This window comes from Copadichromis virginalis, linkage group LG12, assembly GCF_057382275.1.
Source record: "Copadichromis virginalis isolate Kocher_CV1m ecotype Utaka linkage group LG12, C_Virginalis_male_GT1.1, whole genome shotgun sequence".
In the NCBI taxonomy this organism is placed as follows: domain Eukaryota; kingdom Metazoa; phylum Chordata; class Actinopteri; order Cichliformes; family Cichlidae; genus Copadichromis; species Copadichromis virginalis.
Genome location: NC_140629.1, coordinates 14,427,868 through 14,451,534, shown reverse-complemented (window position 1 = coordinate 14,451,534; position 23,667 = coordinate 14,427,868). Strand labels below are relative to the sequence as shown.

Here is a 23,667-nt window from a genome sequence, read left to right as displayed (position 1 = left end):
ATCCCCAAACTGGTCTTTCTTGCTGCCTTATACCTTCCTCTTAAATATCCATGTGAAAGCAGGTTTATAATGAGCTCACCTTGCACCACTATGTTATATTGTCTTTGGGTCTCTCCAGCTGAGTTTTGAGCTGTGCAGACAAACTGTCCTGCATGTTCAGGCTGAACTCTGTAGATTCTGAGCAGCCTATTTCCATTCTCAAGATACACCCCAGGGTTGTCCACCTGCACACACAGAAATCAGCTTGAGTGCATCCACACTGTTTAAATGTTATTGAAATAATTGCCACTTGGTGGCATTGTACCGCTAGAGATCGACAAGATAGCATTTACAGTAAAAACATGTAACCTGGCTTTTAGATTTTTCTGTAAATGGGAATCCAGGATGACACACTCACAGCTTTGCCATCTTTAGTCCAGGTGATTGTTGGAGAGGGGATCCCAAAGGCGTCACATCCCAGCGTGAGAGGCTGCTTCAAGGTGACAGTGAGGTTCAGCGGTTGGCCATTATCTTGAATTTCAGGGGGAACTAAGACAGCACAGAAAGAAAGGTTTATGGACCATCGTTATGTGTAAAATATACTTTTAACAGCAGGAAAACAGCCATGAGATAAGTTCTCACCATTCACTTTTAGCCTGGTCTTTCTCTCCACAGAGCCTGCCTCATTAACTGCCACACACTTGAAGTCCCCACTGTGGCTGGCAGACGCTGCGCTAATTACAAGAGCTCCATCCCTCGCCACGGAAAAGTCGGGTTGTTCGGGGTGTATCTCCAGGCCATTCTTGAACCAGCGTACTTTGGGATTAGGCGAACCTGCAGGTGCAGCGACAAGAAAAGCGAGTGAGGATAAAATTAGCTTTATTGATCATATCGGACAGAAAGAAGAGTTACTTCCATCTCTCTTCTTCTGTGCAGGATAACTTAACGGGCAAGCAGCCCAGACTACAAAAAAGCCAGCTCTCTACATTTATCAGACAGCAGGACAGCAGGGAGTGGATGCCAAAATGGTTAGAGTCCTTGTCGCCTGCAGGCTTAAGATTTCAAGGTCAAAGTCACATAAAAAAAGTAAAACACTGCATAGAGGAGTGACGGAGGATGTAATACTTAAAATGCAGACATAAAGATTTATTGCTAAACACTGGGATGAGAGTGAGTAGAGAGAGTAAGAGCTGTAAGAAAGATAGTGGTTGAACAAGTGGTTCAAAGGCACTGGCGTGTTTCCTCAGGAGCCTTAAAAACACATGTGTTTGGTGGATTATTGGGTGGAAATAGAGCTAGAAATGCCCGACAGAAGAAAACTGGATCAGGGACAAGGTGGAGAATTTAAAAAGCTTTGTAACCCTCCAAAAATCTCCACAACAGATTCCCTAACAGACTAACAGAGCAGCACAGAGCCACACTCCCTCGATTTACAGAGGTGACACATATACAAACACCACTTGAAAAATCAACCGCAGCACCCTTCCTTCTCCATCCCCCAAAAAGCAGGAGAAGACGCAGCACAACCAAAGGTGACGTTACTGTCTGTTTCCTCTCAGAACACGTGTTTACAGTTAAGGAGCTCTGAAGCAAATTCATTATCTCATTGCTGCGGGAAATGCATACAGATGTTGTGTTTTAGATGTTAACAGATCTCATTAGCAGGCTCTGAATTTATTTACCGGGGCTGACGAAGTCTGAGATTATCTCTTCCATGTGTTTCTCCAATAATTACCTCTATCAAATGCAATGTGCTTGTTGGTGAATTAATAATTTCCTTCTGGCAGAGACTGTGCTTGTTTCCCCTCGTGCAGATAGATCTCAAAGAAAACAAAAGGACCAAAGAAAGTGGGGATCCTCGTTTGGTGCTGCAGGCTGACTGCCTCTCCGGCCCGTCAAGAGCATCAAGCATTTCTGTATTTCTGTGCTTGGTACTGTCAACCCTTCCGTATGACTCAGAAGAAAGGTGAGGCCAGCGAGGCTTCGTCTTTCTCTTCCTGTGCTTCACGGCGCACCTCAGACATCTCTGTCCTTTATCTGCCAGAAGCAGCCTGTAATTAGGATTCCGCTCCCAGCAGGCCCGACACACAGGAAAGCAGATGTGGCTCACAGAGGCAGGAGGCAGACTGATGTTCCAGCTGTTGCTCCACATTATACACAGTGCTCACCTCCTCTCATTGAGCTGGTTACCATGACACAGCTCCACACAAACAATACCTGTTTGTGCGGGCTGCCACTGAGTAGCCATCAGTCCAGACGGAGACGCGACACCGACGCTTGCTGCGTTTTGATAAAACAGCAGGTCCTCCACATCCCTACAGAATGTCTCTCGTTCGCAAATGGATGTTAGGAAATAGAGACAATGGCATGCCTCCGGGTGCTGCAGTGAAAAGAAGTTTCTCCTTTTAAGATGGCAACTAGGAGTCTGTGGTGACAGTGAAACATTCTTTTGATTGCGCACAAAAACACATCACTGTCCTACATATAACATTGATTTCTCTCTTTTTTTTCTCCTTTCTGTGTTGCAGAAACAAACTGAAAGATGACAGAGTTCAGTTTTAGGCTCCCTAAAACTTGAATTACACCTTTTCAGTGTGTCCACGCTGACTCATCTGTGAATCATTCCATACCTTTAGCGGGGCAAGGGATGATGACCTTGCTGTTTGCCACTTTCTCCATGATAACATCTCCAGGTTCGGCAAAGGTCGGGGCCTCTGTGAGTACAGAAAAATATGTTAAGTGCTAGTTCAAAGTGCAAGGGCAGCTAATAAATAAGAGGTGCAATGACAATTAGTTTTAGGTTTCGGAGTAAGAAGAAGCCTCAATAGGATCTAAACATGATTTGAAAAACCGAACAGATTCTCCCCAATGACCAGAGCGTGCATCATGCTTTGACAGCCTGAGCCAGGCTGACTTCTTTTTCTTATCTCTTAAATCAGACAGTCATATTGAGATCGAGATCATTTTTTTAAGAGAGAGACCCCAAAAAATGCCACACAAAGTGACAGGACCACACAAACGGCACATGTAAGTCAAACTGAAACCAACAAGTCAAGCGTGAAATAGAGAGAATCAAAGCAATTACAGGGGTTGCTGCAAAAAGAAACAACAGCTGTTAAAGCCTGAACATCTGTAAGAAGAATGGGAAAATCCAGTTTTTTGCTTTTAAAAGATGAGTTTTGGTTTAGGAGAGGTTAGAATGTCCCTGTGCGCTTGATCCCCTTGATGTTGAAAATGAGTAAATGATTAAGTAGGGAAGCTGGGAAAGCATCAAAGGCAGACTGCAGATGAGTAAGAGCATGTGTCAGAGAGGAACAAGGGCATGGAAATATAAAAGGGGACTGATCGGGAAGAATAATATTATTTATATATCACGTAAATAACAACAAGCAAGCTTGATTCAGTACAAATGGACACGACTCTGAGTTCTTAACCCGAAGTCATCTCCCTTTGTGAATGTTTATCAGAAGGTCAAATAGCTCACTGTTTGCCAGTTTGTACGGTCAATGTGCGCCTAAAGTGAATGTGCCTCTAAACGCTGAGAGGGCCGAAAACAGATGCATCATTAGTGAACCTTCATATGACCAGTGATAGTGAATAGTTGTTCAGATATATCATAGAAAACAACCACGAGTCACAATTTAATAGTTCTGCAAGTGAACAAGCAGGTCTGAGGAATTGAACTCGTGACATTCACCAAGAATTTCCAGCTTGATCTCCAAGGTCTCCTGTCCTGCACTGTTCGAGGCCACACACCGGTAGGCGGCCTGGTCGGCGTGGCTGACCTGCTGGATCCTCAGGGGTGTAACATTCTTGTCCCCAACAGGTGATCCATTGCGAAACCAGCTGATCTCAGGGCTCGGCTCTCCCTGCGCTATACATGGCAGAGTCACTGTTTGGCCGAGCAGGGCTTTCAGGAGGGAGGGTGCTGGCAGAATCCTGGGTTTAGCTGAGGACAAAACAAATATCCTAAATATTAGATGCACATAGTTTTGAACATTGACACAAACTTTATCACATTAAAGTTACAGGCTGTCCATGCTGTAGCTTTGAATAATCTCCAGTTCCCTTTTCCTGCTAAATTTATGAAGAAATAACAAAGGGATGGCCCACAACTACCGATAACCAACTGATTTCGCATCAACTCTCAAACCTGAAATGAAAAAAAAACATAGAGAACTGTGCATAAAAATGAATGAAATTCCCCAGCTGTTAATGCAATATTGAAGCTCGACAGCAGCTTTAAGCCCATCATAAAACTGTAACTTGAGTATGTCATGGTAAATGGCTTTAAAGTAGCAAAAATCTATGTGCAAAAATATTTGGAACTGTATTCATACACACGTCTCACATATAAGTGATATATTCACACAGAGACTTAAAGATATTGGCTGAACAAACAAGTTTCCATAAACTTCAACTTTTACTGAAACCCTGTGGAGTTACCTTGAATGTGTAAATTGTAGCTTAGGGACGCGTTGCCTGCTGGGTTTTCTGCAGTGCAGGTGTACAGTTTACTATCAATCAGGCGCACATCAGTGATCTTCAGAGAGCCTGAAGGCAAAACAGTGAACCTGGGGAGTGGTTAGGGGTCAAGGGCAAAGACATGGAGAAAACACAGAACTTTATGAGTCACTGAAGATCTACAGCTACTGTGTTCTGATAAAATAGGTGTGTCTGTTTTCTTTTTCTCTCCTATATCTCCTATATTTTGAAGCATGCATATAAACCACCTCCTGCAGGCCAGAACTCCTTTAAAGCTGACTGAGGAAAAGTGGAAAACTGTTCAGTGTTCAGATGAATCAAGACTTTAACTTCTTTTTTGGAGAAAATGGACACAAAAATCTCTGCAGCAAAGAAGAGAGGGAGCGTCTGTGTTGTTATCAGCACTCATTTCAAAATCCTGCAGGGGGTGCAATAGCAAAAGTGGCAGCTTGCACATCTGCAAAGCTAGAAAGATTCCAGAGAAACTTTGTACCAGATGATGTCTTTTTCAGGGATGGTCTTGCACATTTCAGCAAAACAATGCTAAACTGCACACTGCATCTATTACAATAACTTCATAGCAGAAGAGTCTGGGTGTTGAACTGCAGTTCAAAACATTTACCAACTGGAAACATCTGGCATCATGAAGTGAAAAACATGACAAAGAAGATCTAGGACTGCTGAGCAGCTAGAATCCTATATCACATAAGAACGGGACAACATTCCAAGAAGTCCCACAGCTGGTCTCTTCAGCTCCCAGATGTTTATGGACTGCTGTTAAAAGAAGAGGGAATGCTACACAGTAGTAAACATGGCCCTGCCCCAATTTTTCTAGATTTGTTGCTGCCATCAAATTCAGAATTAGCTCATATTTTTTCAGAGTTTAAACATTTAATATCTTTTCTGTGCTGTATTGTAAATAAAATGTGGGCTTATGAGAGACGCAAATCATTACGTTCTGGTTGACATTTTATACAGCGTCCAAACTTTTTTTTTTTTTTTGGTATTTGGGTTGTACAACAAGTATCAGAGCATTTGACAGGTATACATAAATTGAATTATGCTGTCAAACACTTAGTGGTCCTTATTCAATTATGTTGTTTTGTTGAAATGGAAAAAGAAAATGTGTGAGGGTTAGAGTTCATAAAGAGCAAGCAATAGCCGGAGTCTGGACCTCATCCAGAGCTAAGTACGATTGTCTGGGATAATTACAATGTGAAAGGGTCAGCAGTGTTTGACCTGATAATATCACCATGGGAAAGGTTGTAGGTTCAAAAAGATCAATGCGGATTTTTCTGTTTGCGTGTGCAGCTATTGTGCGTTTACGACCGCGGGGTCAGGAAATAAAGATAAAGTGAAAATCAAAAGGTTGACTTAATGGTGGAGCTCGAATGAAAGGTCGCACAGGTCTCCAAAGTCAAAGCGTCATCCTTCCTGGGACCAACTAAGTTCAAAGCAACGTTTTGGCCCAACTTGCCATTTGTTTTTTTTTGATGTTTGTCAAAGTCAAACAAGTGGACAGATGGTGGTCATCACATACACTCCAGTACACAACCTCAGCTCCAAAGTCAGGCCTTGCTTGCTGTGGGTCAGCAACTTTAAAGGAGGGTGTGGTAACCTGAAATGCTACAGAAGCTATCCAGCTGTACAAATGTATAATATACAGCAATGTAAACACACCTCTGCGATTTATCTTTGATAAGTGTGTCTGCTAAGCAACCAAATTCTAACAATAACACGCCTGTCTAAGTGGAAACGAGCTAGAAGCACAAAGAGCTCTGTATTTTAGACGCACATATGGTGTAATGTCTTTCACCCACCCCCCCACCTCCCCAAACAGCCGTAGGAGAGACGACAGCATCCAGCTCGAAAACTGAAAGGCGGCCTCTGCAGTGGTTAATGTGAGCTCAGGCTACAGCGGTGCTGCTCCGCGTGACATGAACAGCCCCTCTCGCTCATCCATCACTCCCCACATTGGTGTCATCTGTGTACACAGTGCGACTGGCCAAAGACTAACTGGGACAAATTGGCCTCATCAGGATCAGGTCTCCTGTGACCAAATCTTCTGACTCAGTATTGAAAAAAGGAAAGAGAAAAACAAAAAACTCCCTGCCTGGTACTAGTCTGAATACATGGATATGAGATAAATATCATCTCCCACTGTTTAAGTTATTTTAAAAATCAGCACCCCTCAGTTATTTCCTCCGAACCTCAGAGTGTAGCTTAAAGGAGTTAATGTTCCTTTACAGAGCCCGCTCCTTCCATAGGTCCCTGCGTATGCAAAGCATGACGCTGGGTTTGTTCACAGGGATGTGTTATTCTCATCAGACAGGACTAGTAAAGAGTCAGCATGTTGTTTTACTGCCGAAACACCGCGGGGAATCTGAACATCAGACAGACACAACTTGTATCTCTTCCACTGTCAGTTCACTTTCCGCCCCTCTTCCTGGCACCCCCTCCCTCCAACGCCACCCCCCACCGTTTCCTTCTTCCTGACCCCACACAAGTCATACTGTATCTGAGTCACAACGGCTTTCAACTCCCTCTGTCATTCTTCTATCTGCACTAAATGATTCGGCCTGGTGTCTGGCCCAAAGAGTCTGCCTGTCATCCATCCAGCTCGTGTCTCGGGGCAGCCTGCCTGCCTGTCTGCGCCCAGAGTGACCACACATGAAAGCCAGGAATCAGGCAACCACGTGGGACCAGATGTTTTACCTCGGTTTAGCCAACTGGTGATGCCCACACACAGATCTCTAGTCTCTGCTGCCTCTGCCTGGCCGCTCTTCCAGAGGCATTACGACATGTTAGCAGAAGCTTTGAACAACAGCCAGAGCTCTTTGTAAAAGCTGACTCAGGTGTTAGTTAAGTCAGAGGTAAAGTATGGTTAGTGCTTTTGGATTATGTCAGCTTATATTTGAGACATTTAACTGCATGATTGTCGGGGTGAGGTAAGGCTTCCTCTTACCCAGCTGTGACGGGGGGGATGGGATGCCCGTTTCGGCTCCACGTGACTAACGGAGAAGGACTCCCTTCAGCCTCACACGGGAGAACAACCTCTGCCCCCACCTCTGCAGCCATGTTTACTGTGTTGTCGTGACCAGTCACGCCCATTATCTTTGGCACAGCTTGAACACAACAAAAGAACTTGTTAGACGACCACATAGGCACTTCCTTTACAATTCCAAACGCAAACTGTTTGCCTCCGTTCGCCTTACTATTGACACTCAGCTGGATCTCGCGACTAGCATAGCCCACAGGACTGGTGGCAGTGCAGATGTAGATGCCTGCATCTTCGGCGGAGGGGTTGGGGATGTGGAGGTGTCCCTCAGAGTCAGACTGAAGAGCGGAGCTGTCCCTGGGCAGGGGCTGCCTCCCCTGGCAGAATAAGATCAGACAGAACATATTATATTAGAAAAGTCCTCCACACAAGCGTGCGCATGGATGCTAAGATTAGTTCAAGGTTTACAACCCAACCTTTGATGTCTAATGGAATTACTGGCCACCCCTTCGGATTGCTCTCTATCTGCAGCGTGCACACGCAAGAACCGAGGCAGCTGCGCATCCACTCGCTCTGAACATTAGAGCGCTTTAACAGATACACTTTTATCTGACAAGAAGGTAAATTTACTTGACTCTAGAGTAACATTTTGAAAATGTTAGGGGAAAGGCCGGGTGGAATATAAATCCGGCTCAGTTCAACAACATGTAGACAACAACAGCATGCTGACCTCGTGCAGGGTAGTATTAGTACAGGGTACGTAATAGTGGCAGGGTATTTCATCGGCCATGTTTTTCTTGCCTTTAAAGAAAAGATGATATCACTGCAGTTCCTAATTTCAGTGGTGGAAGAGAAACAGATGCATTAACAGTATACAAACTGCCGCTTCTGCTTCACTACACGTCAAAGATAAATGTACACTTTTTACCAGGCAATATTTATCTCACAGCTTTAGCAACATTACAAATTATTAATCTGTTATATTGCAGCGGCTGTCAAAGGCAACGCTGCAGTACCACACAAGCTGTAATAAGATCTGTTTTTGCATCCTGGATGGATCGAGAGCATCGGCTTAGCACCGCCTGGTTGCACATAAACTTTTGTGTTTTCCTCTCGTGATATGATGAAGTGTTGTACTAGGAGGGGATGCGGGAAAGTCTTGAAATAGATTCCTAAGGTACGATAAAAACAGGGTGATTTGCACCAGTCAAGCAGCAATATAGTAAAGTTGCCATGGTTACTTCCCTCCCTGGCCAGGTTAATCAAGTCTTGATTGCAGTGGAAACTGTTTTTGTTGGTGGTGTTTTGTTTTGTTCTGTTTTTTTGTGTTCTGACAAATCAAAGAAAAGACCAGAGGGGAAAAAAAAGAAAACTGTTTGAATAAGACAAAAAAAATGTAATTGTATTTATGTAAATGTAATCACAGTAAGTGAAGGCGATTTGAAGTGCTACAGATGTATGTGTAAAATAAAAAAAATATCCAGAGTAACTCAGTGTGCCTCAAAATGAATTCAGAATTAAAACCCTTTTTCATTATCAGTCATTTCACACTGATTTGATTCTGGTTTTATTAATATCGTTATGCTTGTATTGACTGGCACGGTCCAAGATTGCACTCTTAAGGATAATCTAGATCCCATCACCGCTGAGTATTGATTTTTGCTGTTGCCTGATTGTGATAATTATTTCCAAAGTGCTAATAATGACTCATTGTAAGCTGAACTGATACAAAGGGCTGACCTTGGACTAGACGGTGCTGTGGAAGTCACGCTTGATTTACTGAGCTGAAGCTGAAGGTTGCGAGTGTTACCTTGGACCAGACAACATCTGGTTTGGGAACGCCGGTGGTTTCGCATGATAGCCTGATGGCTACACCCTCGTTGGCTATGTAGTGGTACGGACCAGCGCTGATCTCTGGGGGCACTGTGGAAGAATAAGGTCATAAAACACAGCTGTCTGACTGAGCGTGAAGAAGCGATCTGCTGCTGCATTACCACCGGCCTCAGCTGACCAGCAACATCGGCGTTTGAGGCATTTCTTCATTACAAACTGATGATGAACCGTGATCCTGGCTGTCTGTCATTACATGCTCATGACTCCATTTATCAAAGCATGCAATAAAGCAGGCCCTCTCTCTGTGATGACAACAGGTGGTCGATTCATTCAAAAATTGTTTTCCATGCTGAGTTGGCACATTTTTGGCTTAATTGTCCAATTATATAGCCTGTGGTTGCAAACTTTGCACTGAGAAAGTGCATTCAGTGAGTGAAAGGGTCTGCTTTTAGATTAGGCTCATATATTTTCTTGCTGATATTTTATTAGTGCACATTAAATATGACGATAGAACCAGATGTAGGAGATGTAAGTTTAGTTTAGCTTGGATTATGGAAGCTTAGTATAAAGACTTGAAGAAAGTGGGAAACAACTAACCTGGCTGTGCCAAAAATGTAAATTACACACACAATTTGGGATTTTACAGCGGGTCATTTACTACAATAATTTGAGTCAGTTACTTTCTGGAGTATCTCCAAGACTATAAGCCTGTCTTAGCTGCTTGTGCTTATTGTTTGCTGGCTTTGATTTTATTGGTAATGTGAGTGTTACTATTCCTTTACTCTCCTACCGTGAACCTCCAGGCTGACTGTGATGTTCGCGGAGCCTGCCACATTAACCGCAGTGCACACATAAATCCCAGTGTCCTCTGGGATGGCTCTTTCGATGTACAAACTGCCATCGCTCCTCAAGAACATCCTTCTGTTCAGATGGAACTGTGCAAACGAAAAAAGTAAAAATATTCCTGTCATACACAAACACAGATATGATCCATGGGAGAGGCAGGTTTGAGTTTGATGTTTTTACCAGCCTTACAGGTTTTCCATTCTTGGACCAGTGTCTTTCTGGAAGAGGAATTCCATCCAACAACATGCAAGGAATACTAAGTGACTGACCGCTCCCGGTGGTGATCACTGGGGCAACTTGGGCCAATAGAGGTGGCTCTGCAAGAAAAAGGATTTGAAATTATTATTAAACAACAAGAGCAGGAATATATGTGTTATAGCCACAGTGTCCTTCTGTGTGTTTCTGCTACATGCATATATGGGATCACAAAAAGAGCCTACCCAGTCCAGTGACACTAACTCTGGCCTCAGATTTGATGGTTCCAAACTGGTTCTTGGCCTCGCAGATGTATAGACCTTCATCATCCAGCCAGACACCTACAGTCAAACACACATCATTGAAAAATGCACCCCGCCGCACATTACAATACATCTGAGAGTAGCAGCATCATCACACTTACCAAGAAAGAAAACAGTCTATCTAAAAAAACTAAATAAGTTCATGCTAATAGCAGCTAAGACCCCTACTCAGTAACAACTGGTATTATTGGCCTGACAGTGCTGTAATTAGGAGCTAAAAATAGAAAATAACAGGATTAATGGGTTTGGCTCAGCTGCTATCCTGCTGTCCCACTCAGTAAATTCTCTTGAGATCACATCTTGGAAGATCAACATATGTTTCAATTCTTCTGTCCTAGCAAATATTGAAGGATTCCAGGATAAAGCATTAAAGGTAACTAGTGAGGAGCACGATTCAAGGAGATAGTGGCGTTTGAGCACTACGCAATATGAACAGAGACATTTCTGAAACTGCAGGTAATAAAAATAAAATAAAGCCATCTGTAGCAGATGGAGCCAATCAGGTCAGAGGGCAGCCGCAAATGGAAACAGTGACAGAAACGGCCCATGTAAATATGTCTGTTCCTGTCCAATATTATATTTCACACTATAAACATTTAGTCTCAGGAGCACAAAGCATCACGGTATGTGGCTAAGAATAGTCATGTTTCAGGCTGAAATATCTTCCAGAGTTCACAGCTTTGATCCCCCTGCCCTGATGAGGACAAAGACAGACGCCTTCTCTTGCCAAATAATTAACAACATTTTAAGGAGAGTCTTTTCACAGAGCAGAGATAATGCTTTTAGCAGGATGGATATTCGAGAGGCATCGGTTTACTGTAACTTTACCAATGGCAATGACATCCCGGCTCTCCCACCTCTTAAGAAAATGTTAGCTGGATTTAATATGATACTCTTCTATATATACTTGCACAATTTGAGTCAAGCCAGTTCGAGCAGGGAAACCGTGAGGCTGCCGCACAGCACACCAAAGCTCTTTGCTGTGATAACTCACTCTGGATTAGAAGATGTCCGTTCTCCAGCTGCATTGTTTTACTGTGGCTGTCTGAACGCATGAGAATCTGTCTGCCATCCTGTCTGCGCCAGGTCACCGTCGGCTGCGGGAATCCCCGGGCAGTGCAGGGGAGGGTGATATTCTCCCCGACATTGACTGTCACGTCAGCCGGTGCCTCGGAAAACAATGGACCCGCTGTGGAAGGAAGAGTGGTGCCAGATGGATGTTTTTTCCTTTGTATAAATGTGAGAGAAATACAAGTATTATGTGGAAAACTGTAGTGTGGCCTCACCTCCAACCACCAGACTAACAGTGCCAGAGGAGGTTCCAGCAGAGCTGCTCGCCACACAGCTGTACTGACCAGCGTCGACCTCCTGCACGCCACGAATGTGCAGCGTCCCGCGATGTACGTCCTGCTCAACAAAAGGAGCAGAGCCCACCTCGAGTTCACCTGGAAGTACGAGCAATATAAGCTTGTCGTCCTCTAACAGAGACATCTCCACAGTCATTTTAATAAAAGCACTGTGTATGGCGTTAACTCACCTTTGAACCAGTGGACAAGAGGGGACGGAAAGCCTGTGGCCTGACACTCGAGAGTTGCATCACCACCAACAGTCACTAGCACAACCTGCTGTACCACTGTTATTCTTGGTGCCTCTGCAGAACAAAAAAAATCAGTGGGATGAACTTTTTATTCCAGGGATGTCCCAAGTCATTTTACATCATAGGCCTCGGGACTTTGATTTTAAACGGACCAGTGAAAATCCCCTTTCTATCGGTGCAAAGGAGTTTAACTGCACATTTAAACCCTGCGATATCTCAATGTAAGAAAAAGAAGTGGAATTTCAAAGGTGCGTCTCAGTTTTTCCACGTGATAAAGAAACGCTGCTATAGTAAAATAAAGAAATTTGTCAGCATGACTCTGTGGACTTAAACTGTAACAAATAAATGTGTAAAGTTACAGAAGTACTGATAGTTCGTGGGCCAGATTCTCCTGTGGTTTTAAAGTGGGGCATTTTTGTTGTTCTATTTTATTCATTTATTTAATTGTTTAATTGCAAATTCTATTTCTGCATTACTTTGGTTTAGTATGAATGGCTGTTTTGGAGGTCTATCAGTAGGACAAGCTTACAGTTTAAAGTCCAAAATTTATGCTCTCCTTCACATTTTCTAAAGACATCTAGTGGGCCGGATTGGAGTTTTTGCTGGGCCAATTCTGCCCCCCGGGCCTTATGTTAGGCCCCCCTTTTTTTAGTTTATAGCAATGCACCGGTCTTTCATGCAGCGCTACTGTACGTGAACAGTAATGTGCTGTTTGTTTATACCAGCAAGGGCATGAGAAAAACCCTGATGTGAATGTAAAAATGATGCTTATACTTTAGACCCAGGCAGCTGAGCTGAAAGGATGAGATGATCTACTGTGTTATAAGGTTTTCCCTGATTTGACAGATCAGTGTTGTTAAAAATGACATTCAGAGACAAGTGCGTATAATACCAGCAAGCCCCAGGAAAATGCTGCCATAATCCATCAGTGTTACGGTTTCTGTCAAGCACTAACTGACAGCCGTGAGTGAAACTTCAGGCCCACAACTGTCAGCGCTCACCAAACAAGGAGAGAAACATCACGTCGTGTGAGACAGAGCTGTATGTGGCCATGTTCGCTTGCTGTATACTCTGCTCTATCCTGCTGGATATCATTAAAAGAAATGCGCCTTAAAAACAGTCAACACGGGCAAAAATGCTTCGTGTCACTGGAAGTTAAAAATGAAGTCAGAAGAGAAGCAATTATTCAGAACAGAAACTTTAACAACTCCGAATGACGAAAGGCTAATTCCAGCAACAATATATCTTCGCGCTGGCATCCTCAACCAGACATCTGTCGGGATGTGTTGACTTACCCGCATAACTAAGTGACACAGACTGAGAGGCAGTCCCAGCCTCGTTGCTTGCCAGACATGTGTAGTTCCCAGCATCCTCTGGGAGGGCCCCTTTAATGGTTAGAACTCCATGCTGGTTCAGACTGAACCTGTAGCATACAGTGGACAGGATTCATGTTTGTTGATACTTTTGTTGATTACAAGCGCAGATGTAAAACAGAGATCCATCTCTCTGAATCTTTATGCTGCTGTTTGGTGTCACGGGAGAAATTTGTGTGTGTGCGAATGTATATTTCACTGCTGACATATAAAATACTTGTGGTTTGGGGGGAAAAAAAAGGGTTGACATGAGTAGATGTAAATTTCCAAAGCGATGCAAACAAGATGAGGCGATGGCGCATGTAGGTCAAGTGGAATGTAATGACTCTCTGAGTCCTTTGTGCCAGAGGTGCCGAGTGGGCTGAGAGTTCCCCTCTTACCTCGGCCGATTAGTTAGGAACACGTTGCCTTGGCTCCAGAAGAGCCGGGGAGGGGGGGAGCCGGACGCCGAGCAGACCAGGCGGATCTCATCGCCTTGGGAGAAAGCCAGGGACTGCGGGTGCACTACCACAGAAGGAGCCTCTGCAGTTGAAATCAAAGGAAGGCAAAAAATGTAAAAAAAATAAAAAGCAGACGATGACTCAGGGCCTTGTCACAGGCTGCATGATGTCATTTATAGCTATCACAAGCTTAACAAGAGCAAACTTGATGCTGTGGGCTGCAAAGCAATTACAAAAACACTCCATGTCTGACTTCATAACTACAGGATATTCTTGAAGACATATTTATTTGCCTGTTTGTTGAAGTCATTGCAAATATCTGAGTGCATTCCCTCAGTAGACGCCACACTTTTCAACACGCATAAGTCTTTGCTGATGAGAAAAGGAAGTGGCTTAATCTGATTGCAAGGAGGTCGAGGCAATAATGGAAAACAGATGACGGGGGCCCGCGAGGATCCGTTAAGCCCTGCCGCGTTAAATGTTTAAGCAGATGAGCCGCAGGGTATTGGGCTATCATACCTGGGACGTGGAGCCACACGGCGATTCTGCTGTCTCCGTAGGGGTTGGTTGCCACGCAGCGGTACTCCCCAGCATCCTGAGCCCGCACAGCGCTGATCTGCAGGTAAGAGTTGGGCAGCAGCTTCACCCTCCCTGCCCGTGCCTGGATAGCATAGCCCCCTCGATGCCAGGTCAAATTGTGGCGCATGTTTCCCTCCACCTGACAGGACAGCACAGCCACGCCTCCCACAGAAGATGTCACATTCTCTGGGGGCTTCAAGACCGGAGGAGGATCTGTTTTAGTGGAAACATGAGTGCAGACAATGTTTAAAACAAATATTTGTGCAGACATGCTTTCTATCTAGTTTATGTCTAAACGATAAAGCAGAGGTTTGTATCTAAATGGCTGGAACGCACCCACGTCCAACTGAAGGGGAGTGTGCGCTTGCATTGTTGTTGTGGGACATACCTCTAACAGTTAACTGTGTTACAGCCCACCCCTGCCCTGCGCTGCTCTGCGCCATACACTCATACGGGCCTTCGTCCTCGGCTGATGCCTTCGGAATTTCCCATGATGCAACGGCAGAATACCTGAAGCAAAGACACGTTTGGTTTATTGGCCAGCACATATTCCTCTTATTTCATGTCACACCCAGTGGCTCTTTGGCACATCCACGCACTGGAAATAATTTTCATCAAAAGTCAGCTGCACTTCATGAAAGTAATTCAAGCCAGAGAGTCAACACCAAGACAAAATAGTTGCTTTGTTAAATTGAGTATGTGATGTTTAGAAAATCAACTGTGTATATATCCACTTGTTGACAGATGAACCAATAAAATGCAAGAGTGAGGCAGCACTAATGCTTTACAGGCGTGCCCACTGGTAAGATTAGGGAGTGACTTAATTAATGCTTTTAAATGAGGTAATAGGCGCGCGAAGCTTCGGGGATCTGAGGGAATCGGAAGGAAGGCGAGCCAAATGTTATGGAGTGCTGAGCAAATAGAGAAGAGACTCACTGAAAGAACCTCTCGCTTCCCAGTGTAATTCCACTTCTGGTGAATCTTAGTCTGTAGGGAATGTCACTCTTTACAGAGCAGCCAATCACAGCTGGCTGCATATAAACGCCCTTCACTACAGTCGACATGCTCACAGCTGGAGCATCTGCACAAGGGAGGAAACAAAGGTTAAAGGCTATAAAGAGATTGATGAGGTATGGGAGACACTGCAGTGTGGCTTTGGTGAAGAGGGATGCCTTGCCTGGAATGATGTTGGTGTAGGAGACGCTGGACAGCCTCTGGAAGCGGTAGCCCTCTTCGTCTTTGCCCGTTACCTTGATGAAGAAGCTCTGGGAAGGGGTGCGGAATTCCGGGAGACTCCACAGGCCTTGTTTTCCAAGGTCAGAGGGCAGCGGTACAGGGATCGTTCGCAAGGAGCGGCCTGAGCCTGACACAAGCTCCACATGGCTCAGATGACCTGGAGGCTTCAGGCCGGTGCATTTCAGTAAAACATGGGATGGGAGCCCTGAAGGACAAAGGAAGATCGGCATGAGGTAATTTTCTGCACATGGTCTCGGTCAAATAAAAGGCAAAGAGCTAACAGACACATGCCAGACACCTTTTATCGGCCTCTCTCTCGTGTGGTTGAACTCTGTAACAGGTACGCTGGAGAAGCCTGCGCGGAAGTCGAGACTGCTGACTCCTGTGACCCTCAGAGTGTGACGCCCACTACAGCTTATCTTTAGAGTGAAACGTGTGAAGTGAATTCAGCATCATAAAAAAGTCAGACAAAACACATTTGTGATTTATTCACCAAAATAAATACCTTCAGTTTCCAGGCACCGGGTCTAGGAAACTTGAGGTTTATCACACGAGCTGAGTTGGGAATATTCAAGAGTTCTTTAAGGCCCTCCTCTACACCAACTGCCCGACCTTGGAAAAGGAAACATAACAGATGTTATTTCAAAGAAAAACATGACTTTCTTTAAAAGCACTGATAATGCTAGGAGTAGATAAGAATAAATAGGAAAAGCAGGAATAAGTTACCCAAAGGATCGCTGAGCTCGATTTCTGGTGCTGGTCCACTGAGTGACACCGTGACCTCTCTGAGGCTTGGGTCAAAGGGAACTTCCCAGTTGTTTTCCTGGGCACTGTCATGATTGGAGGACAGAAGGTGGACCTTCATGGCCTGAACTGTTTCCTCTACCCACTTTAAAACCTGGCAGGAGGCAAAACACAGCATTTGCAGGAGCACAACCAAGCAAGATATTCCTGAGTGCATTAATCAAACTGTCAGAGAGGTAAACTTCAAAAGGCAGGAGAGGGACACTGGCCTTAACTCCGAAAGCCCCCACAAAGCCCTTGCTTTTCCCTGTTCTTCGTCTTTCGGACTATTCTTTCATCACAAAACTATTCATGAGACGGATTTTGCCTAAACAAAGGAAAAGTGAAGCAGCTCAGCTGTCAAACTGATAACATACAGTTTTCTGCACTTTCAAGCACGTATTCCCAGAAAAAGTGTCTCTCACAGTGGAAGCCTGTCAGGCAGCAGTCCCGCTGCAGCGGCGCAGGTTTTATTAATCATAAAGCTTGTTCCTCAGAAGACAAAGCGGAAGCGGTGGATCGGGTTGTGGGAACGGCCGTGGTTTTGAATTAAACCTAAGCATTAAACTGAATCAGGCAGGCATTTCACACTTTTCTGCTGAAAGGTTTAAGCTGAAGAAGTCTGATGAGGTCAGACAGTGACTCTCTTCTTAGTCATTCCACCACTTTGAGCAAAGATTACAGAAAGGTTGAACAAGCTGATTGTACATGATGGTAAAAACAGTCATTACTTAGACTTTAATTTCCCTCAGCAGCTCTCCACAGGAATCTGTGATGTTACAGGATTTCAGCTTTGACAGGTGCTTGACCCTCTGGGTGTAATCATCAGCGAGGTACTGATTAAAAATGCAGTTTCTCTTTTGTTTTCACTCAAATCAAAACAGAAGCACAGCAAAAGCCCACTGACTTTTCACAGAGTCCTATTTCAGCGGTCACAGCAAACTAAATGTCGTCCATCTTCCAAACGCTTAACAAGCAGCTGCTGTCTAATATTTGTTTTCACCTCGTATTGAGAGGCATCACGGTTTAACTGTGCCTGTAATGAAGCCAAATGAAAACATTTCCTCGGCAGGCCCTTCAGAGATGAGGCCAACACCAACACGTTTTACAACACAGACGTAAAAATGAAACAGGGAAAGCCTTTGATAATTTAATTATCAGCCCTCGACTTCTCCTCTATCGGGTCTGCAAGGTCCTGACAGCAGCTGGTTCCTCTTGCCATTTTACAACTGGAAACAGCTGTAATGTCTGCCACGTGTGCAGTCGTCACAGTCAGAGCAGGAAACTGCTTAGAAGTGACCCACATCTATGTCTGTGTCTTATGCGGTAGAGCAAAGAGGAGTGGGCATTTCTCTGCCCTCGGACCTCAGATGAAAGAGAAGAAGAGCCCAGAGGTGGGGCCAGTTCCCTGTCTGGGCTGGCCTGCAGGGTCTAGAAGAGCCGAGCGCCGTAGCCTCTCCCTGGCTCTACCACTGGGAATGCAAAGGACCTTAAGTCCCCGTGAAACCTCATCCAGCGTGTCTCAGATGATCAGGCTTACAGGGCTGTAACAGGAAAGACCCCCTGCTGCTATTCATAGAAGCATGACAGATGGGGCAGAGAAGAAGTGTTACCTAAAGCTGGGGTGATGGTGTATTCCCCACATCGATTCAGGTACATTACCTGAAGAAGAAAATGCGTGACCGCGCCACTGTAAGGTAGAACAGCTTGCCTCCAGACCTCCCAGCGGGCTAGAGGTCAGCTCTGTCTTTACGCAGGTATAAACACAGCATTTACCGGATATTTGCATGAAGATGGCCCGCTCCAAATCAAGGTTATTAAAGTAAACGAGACCCAGACAGATCCCCTGCTCCTTCTGAGTGGGAGTTTCCACATAGAGAGGCTCAGCTACAGGATAAGCAGTGCTTTTGTTTAGCCGGACTGTGGGTAAAAGGTACCTAGATTTTATGCCTGGCAACCATTACCATTGCCATTTCCCTTAACTCGCTGCAGCACCCATAATCAGAAAAGACCCCGAGGCTAATCTTATAAACAACTCATCAAGGTGCTCGAGTTATCCATGTATGCACCAACTAGAAACACAAAACTAATAAATCTCAGGTCTTTCTCTGAGCGAACATCACATCACCCAGTAAAACATCACATTCCTCATTGTTCTTCAGCACTTTAGGGCACTTAAGAACGCAGATATTTTTAAATGTTCAACACTTTAAAGACAGCGGTTCTCATTGCCTGTGTTCTGTGTTACCATTTTCACTCACTTATCATAACCAATTAAAATTTAAAGCGCGTAAAGAGCGTGTTACACAGAGCTGACAATAAACTGTTGTGCGAGGACCTGGAGCCAATTCCACTGGGCAGCTGTGTTGGAAGAAGCGAAACCATGAAAGATCACATCCTGGGATTAGAGAGTAAAATAAGCAGTCTGTTTTCTCTGCGCTGGCCCCCCTGGAGACCACAAAAAGACACTGTATATTTCATTTGGCTGCACATTATTAAACTACTATTAATGGTGAATATTTGGTTAGATTTGTACTACTTCTGAGGATTTTTAAGGGATTAAAGGATTTGCATTAATTTGGTAAAAGCATGCCACCCAGGAGCTAAAAAAAAATCATACAGGTTAAAAAAAGAGAAGCGACTGACAGACAGCGTAAATCCAAGAGGGGAAAAAAAGCCTGTTTATATGAAAATGTACACAAAGACTATGTTCAAAATAATAGGGCTACATTAGCACAAAGCCATCTGGTGTTGAGGTATAAGGTCTAGACTACATTTGGTCCCCTGTTCCCTTAATACGACAACAGTAAAATGACTTTTAAGCACTCCTTAAACAGCTGGTAGGATTATGGAGTGATAATGAAACGAGCTGCCACACACACACACACACAGGCATTGTATGTCTAGCTATATGCAAGCATGACTTGACAGGAAACAGACCCCCCCACACACACAAAGACCCACACAAACACATCTGAGTTCAGAGGTTCAGTGGGCCACCAGTGTGCAGAGCTGTTGGCTCCAGCTCAGCGCTGCCCAGCCATCTCCTGTGTTGACATGTAGGATACCAGTGTCTCTTCCAGAGGAAACTCTGGCTTCTTTTACGTCTGCTTGGGAAGTGAGCCCCGCTGTCTTTGGCTTCTGAGACTCAGCTCCTGTTACATGCTGCTTCCGATATAAAGGAACCACCGGCCCGTATCGTATGACCAGGAAGTTTAATATCAGCACTGGAATCATTTGATTAGGCTAAATGAATTCCTCATTATCATCTATTATCGGTGGGTCAAATGGGAGTTGATGTTGTTCTGCTCCTGCTCTCCTCTGTTATTAGAAAATATCACCCCTTTCATATTCAAATACACTAGAGAGTTCCAATTTAGGGGCTAATTCATTATGTGTGAGGGCTTAATGGGGGTTCGGTGGCCAGTCGTCAGAGCGCACGGTTACTCTGCGTTGCTCTCACCTCGTTGACCTGCTGCTTATCCAAGTGAAAGATTTGCCCAGAGGAGGTGGCGGCGATCTCCTCGTACGCCCTGTAACCAGGCTGAGAGCGGTCTCCACAGTCCCCGGTCAACACAAATACTACCTGGGAACGAAGAGGACAGAGGAGTTAAGAGGATTACATTTGTTGAGTGTTTGCTTTCTGCTGAGTCGCTTTCACTTTGCTCCAAATGCTCATTGTCATGCATCATGTAGGGGCTGAGATGAGCAACTTTCCTGCACTCAGCTGATCCCGGGAACTTCTTTGGAATGCAGATGGTTTTTCTTTTTTACAGCATTGCTGTTGTATCCCTTTTGTGACAGCGTGCAATAAATGCAGAGGCTCTAAAGACAGTGTGGGATGGGGCTCGTGTTTGTAGGTTCAACTGTGTTCCAGATAACATCAGTTAAATGGCATCTTGATCATTATGGGAGTATTCAGCACCAGTGAATACAAATGAGATGCTTGTGGGCATGTTTTTATTTTCTTTTAATCAGTTTACATACCATAGATTTGATCAAAGAGAAGCCTGCATCTATCGGATGTTTGACATTGAATAAAGAGCACACATTGGACTGATTAAGTATGTATCAGTTTTGTCCTGATGTATAAGAGGCCTGTTTAAATTCCCTGCCTTGTACCTGTGATTGACGGAGTTGCACCAGTTGCAGAACATCTCTCTTCAGGCGGTAGTCTTTGGCCCTGGCATCAGTAAACACATAGATAAAGGATCCAGGCAGGGAAACCTCCAGTGCTTTCTTTATGGCTCCGATACTCATTTCAGGGCAGTCGCCTCCACCCTGTGTGATAGAATCACATTTGCTTAAAAACTCCAGAAAAAAAAATCATATATTTATATTTTTTAAATGTTCATTCAGATATCGTGTTGTTGACCACATCCATTTTGTGGAGAGACACATCAAATGTTTCTTAAATACGTTTAAATCACTACCCATAAAAGCAGCACTAATTTACTTTTGAAAGAAGAAAGAACCGGTCCCATAAACGATGTGCCTTATATGAGTAAACATTTGAATAACTGTTCAATTCAGTACAATCTGGGGTTCTTAACATTCAACAGATGTGCTGCTTATCATGATTACAGTTTTAGGGGCTGGCAATCCACATACTGTTCACCATAATCTAAAGGTTTCATTCGTACAAAATTATTAATTTATGTAATCTGTGTCTGAACCTGGACAAACAGCTCTTGCAGATCCTGCTGGAACTTCTTTGGGTCGGTGGTGATGGACACGGGGCCGATATCTGTCAGATTAAAAATATACATCAGGAAAAAAAACCTTTCTGTGAAGAAAATCAAACCCAGTCAGCCGGTTCTGTTCTGATTTCTGAAGAGTGTATGCCTATACAGAACAGGATAATCATTGCAACCACAAAACGCCTATGGTCTGGAATTTTTAGAAGGGAGAGCGTTTGTTTGTTTCCTCTTAGCAGCTTTGCCCTTATGAGCAGAGGAAAAGCACACAGCATCAAAAACCCTATTAAGCCAAAGCACATTTTATCAAGGCCAGAATGATGCCCCACAGCCGTTGTGCACCACATGAATATCAATCACACATCACAGGGCACAAGAGAGGCCGTGCTGACAAAATTACAGCGTAACATTTTGTTTTACACAAATCACTAAAAATCTGGCGACAGTTTGCACGATGACGGAATAATCATTTTCCAGACCCAAGGATGATGGATAAAAGCCTGTCAGGGCCTGACACTTATTTGGATGTCTTCTGGGGCCAAACTACAGAACAGTAAACATTAACCAGTGCAGAGGGAATGCATTGTGTTGCTGCCCTCCATAAACACGAGCACTTCATCACAGTTATTACAGAAAAAGACCCTCATCCAGTCTTGTATACCTCATGATTTTGGTGTGTCATTGCTCTTTATTCCAACTGTCAAATATAATTTTGAAGTATCTTTGTGAGACTAATGATACAGAGTTTGCAGACATGTGTCAGGGCCATGACATTTCTAATTCATTCTCGGTGTTTTCTCCAGCTGCTTTCAAGTGCTTGTCGACCTCTCAAGAGTGCCTGAGAGGAAACACCGACGGCGCTGTCACGCCTCTTCGTCAGCCACAGAGGGCTTCTCTGGGATCTTGGAAGTTTACAAGGTCCCCAAGGGCATAGGCGCATTAAACACAGACAAAATGTGTGGCGTTAGGGTAGGCAACCCCCACAACTCCCCCCCCCCCCCCCCCCCCCCGGTGGCCAGTGGGGGGGGGGCTGCGAGGCAGAAGAGGGAGGAGAGGCAGGAGTAGGGTGGGGTGAGTGTGGGGTGGCGATTGGGGTAATTACACACACAAGCAGACAGCATATGCTTCCCATCAGCGCACAAACACCCTCCCCCCATTGGAGCACTCTTATTTTCAAGCTGTAGCTTTCCCGTATAGAAAGGAAGATGCTGGGCTGGGATGAAGAGCCTTACCTGTCCCCAAGACCCACTGTGAGCTCGCATATCCTCCCCTGCTTGACGTCTTGCATCAGTTTCACTTCTCTCTACAAGTGGGCTTCCACTGAAGCCGCTATGCAGCAGCACACTCTGCTACACGTTCTGAGATGCGTTGCAAGTATAAGTGTGTAAATGGCAGATATAAATAGTAAATCAGTGCAAGGCGCGGAAACTATAAAAATACCACGCTCTCTTTGTAGTAATTCAAGAAAGTCTTTTCCTTTGAAGTCAATGCTCCAATAAATTATAATCATATTCATGAATTAACAAACATACGCATTCCATACATCCACTTTCACGAAAAAAAAGTTTCTTAAGTTGTGGCTCTTTAGTTAAAGAACAAACTTGTGTTAAAGGTAGAAAAAGTACCTGGGTCGTGGAAGGGGACCAGGACAAAGTTTTTAATGGGTCTGGTCCTCCGGCTGAGCGTCTTCTCCAGGATCCGTGAGGCGCCCTCTATCACCTGTTTCAGATCGTCGTACATGGAGCCGGTAACATCGAACACAAAGGCCAGGGTCGAGGCGCTGTCATCGGATTCATCACCCGTCTCAACGCGGGGGTCTGCCAAAAGTCTGTGCGCGCATACTGAGAGCGCCAAGACTAAGCACTTTAATAAGGCACCGGCCATTTTCCAAATTTACTGCATCTGTCTTTTGGAATAAGGCGAGTCATATATTAAAAAAAAAAAGGATCACAAAGTTTTAAAAAGTTTTGATTTCGAAGCCGCCCAAATGACTCTGGCACTGCTTCTAGTAGATTTAGAACAACGCGGCTCAGCTGAAACACTTCAAAATCCAGTGCTGAATACTTCCACGGGAGTACATCCGTGCGTAAAGTTTGGAGGAGCATGTGGACTGGCCCCAGGAGAGCTGGTGCTCTGACGCTCCAAACGGGGGCGGAGATGGGTATTAAAAAGTTCCCGGGACCCAACCTGTTTTTTTCTCCTTTCCTTCGTGTGTTTGTGTGAAAGTGTGTGTGTGTGTAACTCGACCCCACTGTGACTTCCAGGCTTCTTTAACCCTATTCAACATTTCCCGTCAGTTTATT

The 23,667-nt window shown here is 44.6% G+C and overlaps 1 protein-coding gene across 1 annotated transcript in view; it reads right to left on the bottom strand.

Annotated features, from left to right (window-relative positions):
* The window catches only part of hmcn2 (hemicentin 2), a 46,474-nt gene extending 23,049 nt beyond the window's left edge, over nucleotides 1-23,425 (bottom strand). Inside the window, exons 1-28 of the mRNA XM_085474845.1 lie at nucleotides 22,990-23,425; nucleotides 21,344-21,414; nucleotides 20,790-20,948; nucleotides 20,131-20,253; nucleotides 16,611-16,782; nucleotides 16,390-16,496; nucleotides 16,183-16,303; nucleotides 15,826-16,089; nucleotides 15,585-15,729; nucleotides 15,037-15,158; nucleotides 14,589-14,861; nucleotides 14,010-14,151; nucleotides 13,552-13,679; nucleotides 12,197-12,310; nucleotides 11,946-12,104; nucleotides 11,654-11,848; nucleotides 10,582-10,677; nucleotides 10,331-10,458; nucleotides 10,086-10,230; nucleotides 9,273-9,385; nucleotides 7,680-7,839; nucleotides 7,430-7,589; nucleotides 4,426-4,553; nucleotides 3,677-3,928; nucleotides 2,610-2,693; nucleotides 622-813; nucleotides 398-528; nucleotides 80-224 (exon numbers count right to left, since the gene is read on the bottom strand). Coding sequence (XP_085330971.1) covers nucleotides 80-224; nucleotides 398-528; nucleotides 622-813; nucleotides 2,610-2,693; nucleotides 3,677-3,928; nucleotides 4,426-4,553; nucleotides 7,430-7,589; nucleotides 7,680-7,839; nucleotides 9,273-9,385; nucleotides 10,086-10,230; nucleotides 10,331-10,458; nucleotides 10,582-10,677; nucleotides 11,654-11,848; nucleotides 11,946-12,104; nucleotides 12,197-12,310; nucleotides 13,552-13,679; nucleotides 14,010-14,151; nucleotides 14,589-14,861; nucleotides 15,037-15,158; nucleotides 15,585-15,729; nucleotides 15,826-16,089; nucleotides 16,183-16,303; nucleotides 16,390-16,496; nucleotides 16,611-16,782; nucleotides 20,131-20,253; nucleotides 20,790-20,948; nucleotides 21,344-21,414; nucleotides 22,990-23,248 — 4,288 coding nt within the window. The 5' untranslated portion in view covers nucleotides 23,249-23,425. The remainder of the gene's footprint in view (nucleotides 1-79; nucleotides 225-397; nucleotides 529-621; nucleotides 814-2,609; nucleotides 2,694-3,676; nucleotides 3,929-4,425; nucleotides 4,554-7,429; nucleotides 7,590-7,679; nucleotides 7,840-9,272; nucleotides 9,386-10,085; nucleotides 10,231-10,330; nucleotides 10,459-10,581; nucleotides 10,678-11,653; nucleotides 11,849-11,945; nucleotides 12,105-12,196; nucleotides 12,311-13,551; nucleotides 13,680-14,009; nucleotides 14,152-14,588; nucleotides 14,862-15,036; nucleotides 15,159-15,584; nucleotides 15,730-15,825; nucleotides 16,090-16,182; nucleotides 16,304-16,389; nucleotides 16,497-16,610; nucleotides 16,783-20,130; nucleotides 20,254-20,789; nucleotides 20,949-21,343; nucleotides 21,415-22,989) is intronic.
* Between the last annotated feature and the right edge of the window lie 242 nt (nucleotides 23,426-23,667).